Genomic DNA, 16,884 nt, shown 5'->3' with positions numbered 1-16,884 from the left:
AAATAGAAAATAAAATAAGTTTAATTATACTTCAAATAAATTTTACTTATTAATTTACAAATAAAGGCTGAGTGTGATTTCTTTTTTATATAAATCTTTTAATTTTTTTTATCAAAATAGATTTCTGAAAATTTTTAAAAAATCACTCAAATTTTCAAAATAATTTTTCACATATTCTAAATTTTGATGCTTACCAATTATATCTTTCAATTAAAAAGAGATAATGAGAATAGAATATGTAGGCATTAAAAATTTTAAAAAATACGTTACCGGTTAATTTTTTTTTTTAAATAAGTGCATAAAAAATATAATAGAAATACTATTACAATATTTTTTATTAAAAATTATAAAATTTAATATATTAATTATATTAACTATAATATCTTTTAATAAATTTTAATTTATTAATTTAAAAAGTAAAAAATTGGCATAGATAATAAATGGTTCCCACCGTAATCGGCAGAATATTCGTTTATGAAATTAGGGTTAGGGTTTGAACGTCATCTTCAGACGTATATAAATCCCCCTTTTCTCTCACACTTGTACTGTATACCATACGCTCTCTCGCTCACACATTCACTGAAGTCGAACATCAAGAGAGAGAGCAACATGGCCGAACAAACCTTCATCATGATCAAGCCTGATGGTGTTCAAAGAGGCCTCGTGTGTTTACTTCTTTTTCAAAACCCTTTTTTTCCCTCTATTATTCGTTAAATAGTGCTTTGTTTGTGCATAACTGGGGTTTTTGCTAAATTTCGTGATAATTATCAGTATCTGGCGTTTTTTTGTGGAAATTTTCGAGCTTTATATATATATATATATATATATATATATATATATATATATATATGGGTGGTTTTATGGGTTTAATGATTTTTTTTTTTGTTTAATCTGAACTGGTTTTGAGGAAATTTTGTGTTTTGAAGAGGTGGGGTTGCTAATTATGGCTATTCGGGAAATGGGTCGATGACTGTTTTATGTGTGAGTGTTTCTGAGTATGGAATTTGATTTTGGCTATGGCTGTTTGTGTAGATGTTTTGAATTTGAAGGATTTTGTATGTGTTATGATATTCTGAAGGTTTAGTAATATTTGATGGAAAACAATGTTTATGTTTCAGATTGGTGAGATTATTAGCAGATTTGAGAAGAAGGGTTTCTACTTGAAAGGTAATACCTAATCATTTCTTTAAAGACTAGTAGATTTCGTGGTTTGAGAGTGGTATCTTTTAGCCAATTAATTTTGAAATTGTTCTAAATGTTTGTTTTCAGGTCTGAAACTGATTACTGTGGATCGTCCTTTTGCGGAGAAGCACTATGCTGACTTGTCTGCAAAGCCTTTCTTTAATGGATTGGTGGAATACATAATCTCTGGCCCTGTTGTTGCCATGGTTTGGGAGGGTAAGAATGTTGTCACCACTGGCCGAAAGATTATTGGAGCCACAAACCCAGCTCAATCTGAGCCTGGAACTATTCGTGGTGATTTTGCTATTGACATTGGAAGGTACAAGCTTGTTTCCATTACCACAATCTCTTTTTTCAAGCAAGTTTTGTTTTGAAATAATTTTTTTTAGATTGATAAATATGAACATGTTCCATTCTTATTTCCATCTGAAATATGGGAATCTTAGGATTATTATTGTTATATGGTTCTCAACATGTGTATTTGTATTTTTTCCCACGAACCCCCTGTATTTTAGAGACTAGAGTGCCCTCAATCTTTATTTTCATTCATATCTCGTTAATATTGCAACATGTTCACAATATCTTCAATTAAAGGAGATGATATCACTAGTGAGAAAATCAAAATCAAAGATGATGATTCTATAAATCCTTGTTAAGTATCATTATTATATTGATCAAAATCAAAATTGTTGAAGATATCTTTACTTTCCAATGTGTGGAAAATTTTAAATTATGAAGGGAACTTTGAACTTTTGTAATGAACTTGGTGGTAAAGCTTTTGGTATGGCATGTAAAGAAGGTGCTCTTTTTGTAGGAATGTTATCCATGGAAGTGATTCTGTAGAAAGTGCCAACAAGGAAATTGCATTGTGGTTCCCTGAGGGCCCTGTTACCTGGCGAAGCAGCCAACACTCTTGGATCTATGAGTAAAGACAAGTTCTTCGGGTTCATCATCAAGTTGCCTTAGGTTCATCAATAGTCTCTACTCGTTGTGTTAGTCCATTTGCTGGACCTTAATTAGCGTTTGGTACTGTGGTTTGCATGTCAAGTTTACTTAATCTTTCTGTTCAAACTTGTTCAGTCTCATAAATCAAATCCCAAACTAGTTTTGCTTTGCTTAATTGTTCGATAATGCTTTTGCTTATGAGCCATTGATGAGAATCCAGATAAATTATAACCTCCCATTCTTATAACAATTCTTCTATACCTTTTCTAATATCGATTTTAGAATAAGACTTTGAGACGGCAGAGTATCTTTTTTACGCATGGGGATTATAAGAGGTGTCACATAGACTAATTTCAATTTAACTGATTATTTAGCTAATATACAAATGTATTAATAATATAAATGCCCTTTATTTTATAATTTTAATCACTTTAATACACTAGAAAACCTAATCGCGTAAAGTTAAGTTGTTGATTGGACTTCTCGAAATATGAAGTTAAAAAATACTGTTTGCAGAACATGTTAAAATTTTTGAATCAGTAGCTATTGTTTTTTGTGTTATCACGTTTGAGATTTTGAGTTTTTTTCAACATTATTGTGCCATATACGACTTAGCTATGATATGTCCTAATTTAGTAAATTGTTACTTAAGTTTTTAAGATTTGAAGTGTCATTTTAATTTTTTTATTAAATTGTTTTAATACTATTAAGGATTTAAAAATATGTTCATACTATTTTTTTGCTTAAAACATTTGTTTAAACGAATTTAAGTCTGCAACTCAACCTTATTCATAAAACATGCGTTGCTATTCTAACTCCTTTCCCAAATGATTTCTCTTTCTATCTCCTATCAAACATTCTAGGCAAAGAAGCTATATAAATGTGATTCATATCAAATGGCACAAACATAGAAATCACCAACACTAATTATTGGATGAGGTACACCCATTTCAATGTAGGCACTCCTGCTCCAAAAATATGGTTGATTAGAACAAATATGGATGTTCTATTAAATAAGAAATGAGTTTGTGTTCTACAAATGAGACTCGTCAGATTTCAAATCGCTAAAGACAGAACTTTTTACTCCGTACGAGATGGTTATGAATGTCATTAAACAAAACTTGTAACTACCAACGACATGTATGATAAAACCACATTTGGGGATGGAGAGAGAAATCATTTGGAGACGAAGAGGGAGTGGTAAGCAGCCAACTATCCTCCATATATAACTATCTTAGCATTTATTAAAAAAGAAATAAAAAAGGTTTAATTTTATTAAAAAAATTTGAATTACATATTTAAACTCCCTTAAGTTTTAAACTAAAAATTTGTATAAATAAAAATCAAATTAGATATTTGATTCACGCGTTAATAAGATAGAATCGAATCTCAATTACGCAGTAAGCAATAAAAGAAAAGAAAACATGAGTGATACCGCTCTCACTTTTTTTTCCTTTTATTCTTTTAAATTTGATATTGTCCTTAGACATTCTTGTTTTACTCACTAACTTCTCATCTCATTTTTACTTATTTATTTTTCTATCTATCACCCATAATAGTTGGCTTAAACAAGAAAATATATTTATTAATAATTTAAAAATAGAATAAAATAATATCACTTATATACATATCATATTTTTACCATTTGAAAAGTTTTGAATTAGAATAGTAAATTATTGATAAATAATTATTTTGTCACTTTATTGATAGACTTTTAACCATTTTGTTATTAGAAATTGTTATATCTGAAACTTGTGTTTCTCTTGATTTTATTATAAAAAGTGACGATTTTACAAATTGATAAAATAAGTTAAATCATAAAATAAAATTTCAGAAAAGAGCAAAAAATAGATAAAATCAATAAAAAGCTTGAAAGAAACACATGCAGAAGGCCAAACGATGCTCCATTATATTATTTTAGAATGCAACAAAAAGTGTGACATCCATCGATTATAAGTTCATGTTCTGTAACAAATGCAAGTATCAAATCAGGAGAAACAAGAATGGCAAATCTAGAACTGTCATATACTCCTCAAAACTGTCATTTATGACTTGGGCAGGCTAGCAACAAGACTAATAAAATTTACAAATTGTATGCTGTCTTTACATTTAAAGAATAAGTAACAGCACTACTGAATAATCAAAAAGGAAACTGGATATGCTTATTCCTTCACAAGTTTGACATCTGGATTTCTCACGGTTTTGAGCCACATGCCAGTTAAGATTCTTGAGGAAATGTTCCATAATAAGTATAGGTGGAAAGCATTAGTTTTAATCTCACAATAAGCCTCTAGCAACCATTTCATAAAGAAGCTTCTCGGCTGTATCATTCTCATCACTTTCAAAAAGAGCACAGATAATTATTTCAAAAGTTACAGCATTGGGACTGCAACCATTGTCTTCCATTTTTGACTGCAAGGACAATGCTTCATCAACCATGCCCTCTTTGCAAAGCCCATTGATCATAGCATTATATGCCGGGGCATCCAGAGGATAGCCAATGTTCAGTAAATTCTGAAAAACCTCCTGTGCATCTTTAAGTCTTCCGCCTTTGCATAGTCCATTAACAAGTATTGTGTATGTATATGCATTTGGACGAATGCCTTTGTCTATGACTTTATTGAACAATGCTATTGCATGATCCAGATGATGGTTTTTGAATAATGCGTCTATTACCGAATTGTAGGTAATTATATCAGCACGTTGACCCCTGTCATTCATCTCATCGATAAGCTCCCAAACATAAGAAAATCTCCCTGATTTGCACAGACCATCAATAAGAGAAGTGTAAGTTACTGTATCTGGAACCATACAGTTGCAATGCATGTCTTCAAAGAGAAGCATGGCTTCGTCCACCATTTTAATCTTGCATAATCCATTAATCAGTATGTTATAGCTAAGTAGACTAGGGGTTACTCCAGTTCGGATCATGTTGTTAAATACACATTTGGCATTCTTTACTTCATTAACTAAGCAATAGCCATTCATCAAAGTATTATTCATAACAACATCAGGTTTCACACCATCTTTTATCATCACAGCTAACACATTCTTAGCTTCTCTCACCTTTCCTTTCTTGCACAGTGCATCAACCAATATGTTGCAGTTATAAACATCTGGGTTGATTCTTTTCAATAACATTTCATTGAACAAACCAACTGCTTTCTTTACTTGACCCAAAAGACAAAAGCCGTGCATTAGACTATTATAAGTGACAAAGTTGGGATAAATTTTCTTGACAACCATTTCTGAAAAAAAATCACATGCCTCGGTCAAAAGTTCATCTTTACATAAGCTATCAATGATTGTACTATAAATTACCACATTAGGCTGAATCGATCTCGCTTCAATCATTCTAAGCAACTGAATGGCAGCTTTTGTTTCTCCCATTTTACATAATCCATTGATCAGCGTCCCGTAACTAACTTGATTCATTTGAAATCCTCGAGCTACCATCTTGTCGTGAAAATGCAGTGCTCTTCTAATGTTGCCATTGAGACACATACCATTCATGAGTGTAGTGAAGGTTATGGTATCCGGCTGATGACCCAATCTAAAGATCTTGGCCAATACCGAAAAAGCTAAGGTCATATGACGCAGTTGGCATAAACAATTGATGTGAATGTTAAAAGTGAAAATGTCTGGCTCTATTCCATTGAATCCCAATCGTTGAAAAAGGGAAATGGCAGTGTGGAATTGCTTAGTCTTGACAAGAGACCCCAGAATCTTGTTAAATTGCCTGATGGATGGGGAAGGAGGCGTATTGAGCATGCTATTGAACGAGGCAACAGCTTCATCAACATCCACATTGTGAATGAATCGGGTTTGGAGTGAGGAAGAAGGAAAGCAGAGAAGAAAAGGAGGAAACTTGGGAAGACGGAGAGAAGAGCTTAACCTTGACAATGACATTCGGAATATCAAAGTGTGATTGTCTCCCCCTCCTTAGGGTTTCGAGGAGATGTTTTGGGGTTTGGTTTTGGAGTGATTGATGAAAGAATACGTACTGTACTGTGCGTAGGTTTCTTGTTTTTCTTAGATTAAATTGATATTTTAAATAATGACCACTTATCTTATATTCTATACTTAATAACTTTGATTTATGTATAGGTTATCTAATTTTTTTATGATATAATCTCTTTGAAGATTCTATAATAATTAAATTCTAAAATTATTTTTATTTTAAATTTATATATTAATATGAAAAATTACAATGATTTATATTTGAATATGATTTGTGTCTACAAGTGTCTTGTAAAAATAAATTTCACATAAATTTATATTTATGTAATAAAAAAATATTATAACATAGATATTTATAATACTTATGCACTTAAAATATTAAATTTATATTATAGTTTCATTAGATTATTTAAATGACTCAAAAGTATTTTTTAAAATATTTATTATCTATATTATAATAAGTCATTTTTTGTGTATAATGTGAAAAAAATTAGTTCTTTAAAAAAAATATTCATGCAAAAATCATACATCATGTGTTATTAACTTGTACAAAAGAAATTGATAATAAAAAAAATACTTCATATTATATTTTTTTTACTAAAAATAGTATCTAAAACTATAATCATATTAAAAATAACAAAACAAACCAATAATTATATTATGTTAACTTTATTTAATGGCATAAAAAATAGTACATAAATTTTTTATTAAAAAATTAATATTTTTTGTAGTTTATTTTATTAACTTTGAAAATGTCGGTGAGAAGAAAAGAATCACGAATATATATATATATATATATATATATATATATATGTGTGTGTGTATGTATAAGATTTTGTCAATTTTTTTTAGATTAGAATAAATTAAACACAAAAAGGAAAATAATAATAATAATATTTAAATAATTATTGCTTATTATTTTTAACTTTTTTATGTATTTTTTTAATGCACATGATAGATATCTAAATTTATATCAATTGTATCTATCGTAGTTATTTACAATTTATTAATTAAAAATATTTTTATAAATTAATAAAATATAAATATTATAAAGAATATAAAATATTTTTAAAAACTCTAAATAAAATCGCAAGGTCTTTTGTATTAAAATGTTTTATATCATTTGTTATTTTTTCCTTCCTTATATTCCTATTTTTCTTATTAAAGTATTAAAAATTTAATCATGCTTAGTATTATATATGTTAAGCACTAAAAGAAAATTGACTTAGCTATAATTAATTTTTTTTCTCTGATTTCAAGGATATTAGAATTAAGTTCTGTGGTTGATAATGATTTAAATTTTATATATTCTTAATTTTTTGGATGATAATATAATCTCAATGAAATCTCTACAATGCATTAATTCTAAAACTATTGTAATTTTAAAAAATTATATATTAATGTGTTAAATTACAATAATTTTAAAAATTTATATATTTATTTTACATTATATTTTCATTAAATTATTCAAATGACACAAAAGTAATTTTAAAATTTTTATAATCTATTATAACAAGTTGTTTTTCTTGTGTATTATGTAAAAAAAATTAGTTCCTTTATTTTAAAAATATACAAGCAAAAATCTCAATATACTATGTTATTAACTTATAAAAAAAAATTGACAACAATTTTTTTTTTTTATCATGATAAAAAAAAATACGGTAGAGTTTAAAATAAAAGAAGGATATATATATATATATATATATATATATATATATATATATATATATAAAAGTGTTTAGCTTCATGTAATACATGAAATAATTTATAATATTAAATTTTTAATTTTTAATTATTAAAAATTATATAATAAATTTAAACTATTCAATAATTAAATTTATATATATTTATCACATAAACTATTCAATTTTTATCATCAACATTATTAAATATACATATTATATGAATTTTATCAAATAAATATTTATATTAATGTAAATATTTCCTTCTAGTAATATATATATATATATATATCTTCGTATATGCATTTGTTTGTTTAATGATACAAATTTTTATAATACATTTTTTCACTTCCTAAAAAATTTTTCCATTAAAAAAGTAAAATAATAAAACTTAAAAAAATAAGTGTATCAATTTTTTTCATAAAATTAAGTTTATTTAATTAGTAATATTAAAAAATTAATCTAAATTATTTTAATATATTAACCTATCGTTAATTATATTTTTTACGTAATTTAGTTAGATTTTCGTTCTTGTATTTAAAATAAAATAAAATCTTACACATTATAAGTTATAATTTATATTTCAATTTAATCTATTTATCATTTTTAGGTTTAATTTAAAAAAATAAAAAATAATAAATAAAACTTTAATTATAATAAAAAATTAAAAAAAAATTTCATCAATTTTATTAAAAAATATATATATTATGCTAATTTTATTTAATAGATATTTATATTAATATAAATATTTCTTTCCTGTGATATATATATATATATATATATATATATATATATATATTTGTTTGTTCAATGATATAAAATTTTATAATAATTTTTTTTAATTTTTAAAAAATCTATCAAACTGAAAAAGTAAAATAATAAAACTTAAAAAATGAGTGTGTAAATTTTTTCATAAAATTAAGTCTTCGTAATATTAAAAAATAATATAAACTATTTTAATATATTAATGTGTCGTTAATCATATTTTTTATGTTATTTAGTTAGATTTTTGTTTTTGTATTTAAAATAAAATAAAATCTTACACATTGTAAGTTATAATTTATATTTAAATTTAATATATTTATTATTTTTTTGATTTAATTCAATAAAATAGAAGATAATAAATAACACTTTGATTATAATAACAAAATTAATAATTTTTGTCATCAATTTTATTAAAAAATATATACTATTATACTTTTATTAAATAAATATTTCTATTAATGTAAATAATTTATATATATATATATATAAATGAATTTATTTGTTCAGTGATATAAATTTTTTTACTTTTTAAAAAATCTGTCAACTTAAAAAGTAAAATAACATAACTTTAAAAAATGAGTGTGTAAATTTTTTCATAAAATTAAGTTTATTTATTTATATTATCAAAAAATGATCTAAATTATTATAATATATTAATATGTCATTAATCATACTTTCTATGTGATTTAATTAGATTTTTGTTCTTGTATTTAAAATAAAATAAAATCTTACACATTGTAAGTTATAATTTATATTTAAATTTAATATATTTATTATTTTTTTGATTTAATTCAATAAAATAGAAGATAATAAATAACACTTTGATTATAATAACAAAATTAATAATTTTTTTCATCAATTTTATTAAAAAATATATACTATTATAATTTTATTAAATAAATATTTCTATTAATGTAAATAATTTATATATATATATATAAATGAATTTATTTGTTCAGTGATATAAATTTTTTTACTTTTTAAAAAATCTGTCAACTTAAAAAGTAAAATAACATAACTTTAAAAAATGAGTGTGTAAATTTTTTCATAAAATTAAGTTTATTTATTTATATTATCAAAAAATGATCTAAATTATTATAATATATTAATATGTCATTAATCATACTTTCTATGTGATTTAATTAGATTTTTGTTCTTGTATTTAAAATAAAATAAAATCTTACACATTGTAAGTTATAATTTATATTAAAATTTAATATATTTATCATTTTTTATTAGTTTAATTCAATAAAATAGAAGACAATAAATAACACTTTAATTATAACAAAAAAATTAACAATTTTTATTATCAACTTTATTAAAATATATATTATGCTAATTTTATTAAAAAAATATTTATATTTTTAAATATTTTTTCCTGTAATATATATACTTATATATATCCTCATATGTGCATTTATTTATTTGAGTAATATATATATTTTTATAATAAATTTTTTAAATTTTTATTTATATAAAATAGATTATTATAAATAAATTTGAAAAATTAAAATATATAATAATATTATTCAAAATAAAAAAATTACCATTGAAAAAGGTAAAATAAAAGAAATTAATAAAATGAGGGGTTGTTAATTCATGATCGAAATTTCTTTTTGTCAAGGGAATTCGTCGTTTTCAACTTCGTCTATCTGTTAAGGTAGAAGGATTATAGGTACTAACATATGTGGGTTATTTAACGCTTCATAAGGTAAACCCAGTGCGCTGCTTTTTGAACCCATCTCCTTTGCCCAATCATCATCTATTGACACTCTCGATCTCATTGGTTTCTCACGCACAACGGTAGTGGCAGAGGCATGAGGTGAAACATCATCGATTTGGTGTCTCGTAATTGATCGGCATACGGGATTGAAATTCAACGATCTGCAACACAGATTTGATTAAAGACAACAACATTAATTTCGGGAGGAAAGCTGAAGAATTCAATGGTGGAACGGAAGTCTAGAGGAGGGGGTAAATTTGGTGGGTATCTTGGAAAAGTTCTCAATAATTTCACGTCTTACTTTCTACAAATTTTCCACTTGTTACTGGTGTTTCAGCCTTGTGGCGGGTGTTTCAACGGTGGGGAAGGTGGTTGATATTTTCATACCACAAAAGCATGACAAATTAGGACGTCGCTTTGGTTTTGTGTGCTTTGTGGATGTGGCGGATGCCAAGAGTCTGGAAGGATGCGCTTGTCTATCAACTTAACGAGGCATGTAAGGGAGAAAATTGTGGGTTCGATGGTGTCTGCGGAGGGCGATGAAACGAGACACTCCTTTGTCATTAGGGCTACAAAGACATCAGGTATGCGGACAAGCTTAAAGCACTTCGTCTAGATGAAGGGCGGATTGAGGAATGTAGAGGGGCTATGGTTGGACGGCTTCATAGAAAACATAATTTGAAAAGTATGCGAGGGGTTCTCCTGCGGGAAGGTATGTTAGATATTAATCTCACGGCCATGGGTGATGACATGGTGTTGGTGGAATTTGATGCGATGGTAAATTTAGAGGATACAGTATCGCTCAACAAATTGTGGTGGGAGAAATGGTTCTATGATCTACAAGAGTGACACCCAAGTACGGTAGCTGTGCGGAGGATGACTCAGGTACGTTGTTATGGGGTCCCTTTGCATGCTTGGGGTGAATTATTCTTTTGTAAGTTAGTTTTTTTTGCTTGGTGATTTTATTCAGATAGGCAAAGTCACGGCAGAAAGGCGACGATTGGATTATGGGAGGATACAATTAGGTACTACCATTACTGAGCTTATCAAGCAAAACATTACAGTGAAAGTCAATGATCATTTTTACTCAATAGTCATGCTTGAAAAGCATGCCTGTGATGTTTAGAGGAAGGCGTGGCTAACTCTTCTGAGGACGACAATGACTTACTGAGGTTGGTTCAATGGAGTTGGAAGCCTTGGATAACTATTCGAGTGAGGAGAGTGTGTTGCACGGTGATATTGAAGGTAAGGATTGTTTGGTTGATTCTGTGATTAGAAGTGAAGTGTCAGTATCAATAAGAGGGTGTTTGGTGGATGAGGGTTTGGGGGCTAGTGGTGCAGATGATACGGGTCCAGCAGTGATTATTTGTGATGCTGTGAATGAGCCTTCAGAAAATATGGAGAGGGGAGGCCTAATAGCATGGCCTTGTCCGTTGTAAAAGGTGGGTAGAAATGGGTTGAATCTATCAGACCCATTTGGATTAGACGCATTGATTTGGAAGAATCTAGAATCAAAGAGTAAGGAAACAATTGGGACAGCACAAGTAGGCCACTTTCAATCTAAAACTTGGATTGAAAAAGAGAGAGTGAATATGCGAGAATCCCTTCGGAGGGCACGTTCTGTGAAAGGTAGTCGAGGTGATGAAGGAGGAAACAGACATAAGAGCGCGGTTTTCATAGACCCCCAGGTAGCTGATGAAATTTTAGCTAATACTTTCGAGAGTTCCTATAAATCGCATCCTTCCGATCCCATAATGGAGGTGGGGGAGCAATTGGCTACTGCAGTTTGTGATGATGAGGTAGTGGCGTCGAGGTTAATAGACATTGGCAAGAAGGTTGGTATAGTTGTACATGGGAACGATGAGCAGGTTCGAGAGAAATTAATTGAGATGGAGGTACACGACAGAACAATTGCGAATACACATGGGGTTCGCTTTGATTCTAAATAAAGATTGGCTCATTTAATTCTCGAGGATTGGGGAGCGAGGTGAAGCAAAAGAAGGTGTGTGAAATTGTTCGCTCTGAAGGTTTGGAGTTTTTGGCAATTCAAGAAACAAAACTTGAGACATGTAATCGCAACTTATGTGCACATTTGTGGGGTTCTATGGATTTTGATTGGATTGCCTTACCCTCTATTGGCAGAAGCGGGGGTATATTTTCACTTTGGGATACATCCGAAGGTAAAATACTTTTATCCTTTTCTGGTACTGGATTCCTAGGTGTTTGCTTGCAAGTATTGGCTGTTGGAAACCTATGTGTTGTGTTGAATGTCTATGCATCATGTAGACTAAGTGAGAAGAGAAAGTTATGGGATGATTTGCTCATGACAAGAAAGGGTTTTAGCAAATTTATGTTGTGTATATTGGGTAACTTTAATGCTGTGCGACAGGTGAATGAGAAGAAGGGTTGTCAGGGAGACTATGGTATCTCTAAAATGGACGACTTCAATTCTTTCATTCAGGAAATAGAGCTTGTGAATCTTTCACTTGTGGGTAAAAAATTTATATGGATAAGGGAGATGCTTCTATGATAAGCAGGCTGAAAGAGTCCTTGTTTCTGGTTCCTGGATTGATTATTGGGGAGATGGTTTTATTCAGGTTCTGAGCAGAGATGTGTCTAATCATTGTCCCATTATTCTAAAGCACAAAGTGGTTAACTGGGGTTCGAATCCATTTCGATTTAACAATTGTTGGCTGACTCATAAAAGAGTTATGGAGGTGGTGGAGGAAGCGTGGCAAAGAGGTATTATTCTTTCATGGGCTGCCCAGAGAGCGAGCCAGAGGTTGAGGAATGTTAAGATTGCATTAAAAAATTGGAATGTTGAGGTGTTTGGAAATGTTGATAAGGTGATTTCTGATTTGACAACAGAGTTGAGTTTAATTGATGATAAAAATTTTGTAAAGGAACTTTCCGATGTGGAGAAAGAGCGTCAACAAATATTGGTTGGTGATATTTGGAAGATTAGGAAGAATAAAGAGAGTCTCATAGCTCAAAAAGCTCGAGTGCGATGTGGGAAGGAGGATGATTTAAATACAAAGTTCTTTCATTTATGTGTTGACGGGAGGAGGTGACGAAATAAAATACATGCGCTTCAAATAGGGTAGAGATGTGTTGAAGAGGTTGATGAGATTAAAGCAGGTGTGGTGTCTTATTTTGCAGATCATTTTCTTAGCAATTGTTGTTGAATGTACTTTCTTGTAAAAGTTTGTTAATTGATCGTGGTGTTCAAATTGATGATATAACTTGTTGCTTCTGTCATGATTTGGGAGAACTTCCAACTCATTTATTTTTAACGTGCTCAGTTTCATCTCAAATCTGGTATTTTACAGTGCGTTGACTTGGATTCTCACTTGTTTCGCCTTTACATTTATCGACTCACTTGCTTTCTTGGGTTGGTGTTGGTTGCAGTAAAAGAGAAGGGATGTGTTTACTAATTGTTTGGGTAAGTACAGTATGGTCTTTGTGATTACATAAAAATATAATAGTATTTTTCAATGGTGTTTTAGATGAGAAGGAAGTTATAGATTCTATTATTCTGAAATCTTGGAAATGACTATCACTTGTTAGTAAGGGAGAAGCTATTTTATTAGCAGATTGATATTTGAACCCACGAAATTGTCTCTGTCTTAACTTTAAATAAGTATGTTTCTAATTTTATTTTTCTGAATAAGTATTAGTTTTTTTCCTCTATGTATATAGGTTTTGAGTTCCCCTTAAACTCTATCTAATGATATATATTTTGCTTAACGAAAAAAAAATTCTATAAATTTAAGTTTATTTAATTGGTAATATTAAAAAATTGATCTAAATTATTTTAATATATTAGCCTTTCATTCATTATATTTTTCTGTGACTTAGTTATATTTTCGTTCTTATATTTAAAATTTAATTTAATTTAATTTAATCTTACATATTGTAAGTTATAATTTATATTTAATTTAATATATTTATCATTTTTTATTAGTTTAATTCAATAAAATAGAAAATAATAACTAACACTTTGATTATAACAAAAAAATTAATAATTTTTGTCATCAACTTTGTTAAAATATGCATATTATATATATTATACTAATCTTATCAAATAAATATTTATATTACTGTAAATATTTCTTTCCTATGATATATATATATATATATATATATATATATATATATATATATCCACATATGTGCATTCGTTTGTTTGCATGATATAAATTTTTATAATAAATTTTTTAACTTCTTATTTTACATAAAAGAGATTATTATAAATAAAAATTTATAAATTAAAATATATAATAATATTATTCAAATTTTAAAAAAAATTATTAAAAAACTAAAATAATAGAACTTAGTAAATGAGTGTGTAGTTTTTTTTATGAAATTAAATGTATTTAATTAATAATATAAAAAATGAATCATTTACAGAGAATTCAGATATCATTAAAATTCCTCACAAGCACCCCACTCGGTCAAGGTTGAATCATTTACATTTACTCCCTCCCGAGTACTCTATTCGGTTAAGGATGAAATATTTAAAAATAATTCCCTCCCGAGTACTCCACTCGGTTAAAGTTGAATCATTTACATTTATTTCCTCCCGAGTACTCCATTGGGTTAAGGATGAGATATTTAAAAAATAATTCCCTCCCGAGTACCCCACTCGGTTAAGGTTGAATCATTTATATTTATTCCCTCCCGAGTACTTCATTTGGTTAAGGATGAGATATTTAAAAATAATTTTCTCTTGAGTACCCCACTCAGCTAAAGTTGAATCATTTACGTTAATTCCTTCTTCGAGTACCATACTCAAAGATGAATCCAGTATATTTAAAGAAGAATCCATTATTCGTCTATCAAGCATTCCATTCGGTTAAAAATGAATTAAACTCCCTCTTGTATATCACCTCTTGGTTGAAAAAAATTGATTACGATCTCAGTTGAAGTTAAACTATTCAAGTACACATCTCATTCGGTTTAAACTTTGGTTATTAGCACGAATTTGAAAATTTAAAGCAAATTAATATTGTAAACAACAAAACCAAATTGAGGAAATTAAACTTGTATTATCAAAAAAGGCCAAAAGAGTTACAAAATAGGCACTATTGGCCTTTGATTTACATAAAGAAAAAGAAAAAACTATTAATTCCCCTCCCTCGGCATCATTTTGGGAAGGGACATCTTCGGCTGCAACACATTGAGCTTGGCTTGGTGCCTCGATGTCGAGCTCCACCTCTTCATCCACTTCGTCATATGATAAGAACTTTCTACCAAAGAAGTCTCTTGACAAATCGAAGTGGAAGTCGACAGGGACTTGGCAAAATTCAAATGCCTATCGCATGGCATGATTAAAGCTAACCTCATGCTCAACCATGAGTTTCTCGTTGCATTCGACAGTTAAAGCTTTCATCTCAGCATCCAATTTATGCTTTTCCCTAGCTAAGGCTTCATTCGACTCCAAGGTTTTCACCCTCAGAGCCTCTTCGGCTGTGCATAGCCGATTCTCTATGATATGGATATGCTCCTTTATTTGAGCAACTTCACCATCCAGTAACTTATTAGTCTCAACCAAGTTTGACCGGACCTCCTCGCTCTCTGCTAAAGCCCTTTGGGAGGAAGAGAATTGGCTTTGGACCCTTTCCAACTCTTGTAAAGGTTCCAAAGCAAAGCTACGCGCCATCACCATGGCCCGAGTTTGAAACCCGCAATACCATTGCCACCGAGACTTATTGTTTTGTTTATTTACAATCGCCCTCCCCGACTTCGACAGCAAATTTGGAGAGACGAATCTGTTAGCTTGAACCCCTTTGGCAAAAAAGGATTCGGAGTAAACAGCAGGGGGACGACAACACGAATCGATGAACTACCCAGACCACTTGACCTCGCATCTCGTGCGTTTTTTTGCTTTTTCTCCCTCTCGGACTCCTTCTCCTTCTCCTTGCCCTTGTCTTTTCTTTTCTTAGGTTGACCTTCAGCAAGGATTAGATCCCGGGGAGGAGGGCAAGCTTCGGCCAAATTTGGAATTTGGTCCAAGACAGGGTTCCAGTGCTAGTCAACCGAAGTGCCTTCCGGACCTCTTTGCCTCAAACCCTTTCGGTAGCTTAGACCAAATCCTCTTTGTGCCATGATACCTGCCATAAAAACAAGAAAGCCAAATCAATATAACTTTGTATCCAAATTATAAACTAAGGTAACAATGCATACCATCCATATCCAAGTAAGGCTTGGGGGACTTCAGCAAAAGAATAAGGGCTTGGGCTGGTAGTTCCCAAGGAAGAGATTTCAAATACTATAGAGTTATTTGTTCTTCCAAGGACAACATCTCTTTGGGATACACATCGTATCGCCGTGGTACTTGAGTCCAAGAAAGGAAATAGAGTTTTATTTTCACTATTGAAAAAATATTTCTACTTACAGGGTGGACGGTTACTTTAAAGTACCCAGTTTTGAAGCCTTTAAAAGAGGAAGTATAAGGTTTAAATAGTGGTAGTTTGACTTGCCTTATTAAAGATACCCATCTTGCTTTATCTGAAGGACGGATACAGAAAAAATGAAAAAGCAAATATACACTAGCCTCTATATAATGAAATTTACATAAAATTCTGAAGGTTCATAGCCGCCTACCCATTCGGATGAAGTTGTGTT

At 29.6% G+C, this 16,884-nt stretch overlaps 3 protein-coding genes across 3 annotated transcripts; 2 read left to right on the top strand and 1 right to left on the bottom strand.

The window, feature by feature from the left end:
- The first annotated feature begins 484 nt into the window (after positions 1–484).
- Positions 485–2,379, top strand: LOC113849366 (nucleoside diphosphate kinase 1). Its single transcript, XM_027479232.1, has 4 exons — positions 485–663; positions 1,119–1,167; positions 1,270–1,501; positions 1,997–2,379. Exons 1-4 carry the CDS (start codon positions 610–612, stop codon positions 2,109–2,111), a joined length of 450 nt encoding a protein of 149 aa, XP_027335033.1. The 5' UTR covers positions 485–609; the 3' UTR covers positions 2,112–2,379.
- Positions 2,380–4,024: 1,645 nt separating this feature from the next.
- On the bottom strand, positions 4,025–6,135 carry LOC113850139 (putative pentatricopeptide repeat-containing protein At1g12700, mitochondrial). The gene has a single exon (XM_027480525.1). It carries the CDS (start codon positions 6,034–6,036, stop codon positions 4,405–4,407), a length of 1,632 nt encoding a protein of 543 aa, XP_027336326.1. The 5' UTR covers positions 6,037–6,135; the 3' UTR covers positions 4,025–4,404.
- A 5,714-nt stretch (positions 6,136–11,849) lies between these two features.
- On the top strand, positions 11,850–13,328 carry LOC113850807. The gene is made up of 3 exons (XM_027481341.1): positions 11,850–12,125; positions 12,209–12,745; positions 12,795–13,328. Exons 1-3 carry the CDS (start codon positions 11,850–11,852, stop codon positions 13,326–13,328), a joined length of 1,347 nt encoding a protein of 448 aa, XP_027337142.1.
- The last annotated feature ends 3,556 nt before the right edge of the window (positions 13,329–16,884 follow it).

The sequence above is a fragment of the Abrus precatorius genome, unplaced genomic scaffold, assembly GCF_003935025.1.
Source record: "Abrus precatorius isolate BTA unplaced genomic scaffold, Abrus_2018 Scaffold9, whole genome shotgun sequence".
Classification (NCBI taxonomy): domain Eukaryota; kingdom Viridiplantae; phylum Streptophyta; class Magnoliopsida; order Fabales; family Fabaceae; genus Abrus; species Abrus precatorius.
This window is presented reverse-complemented; position numbering and strand designations above follow the sequence as displayed.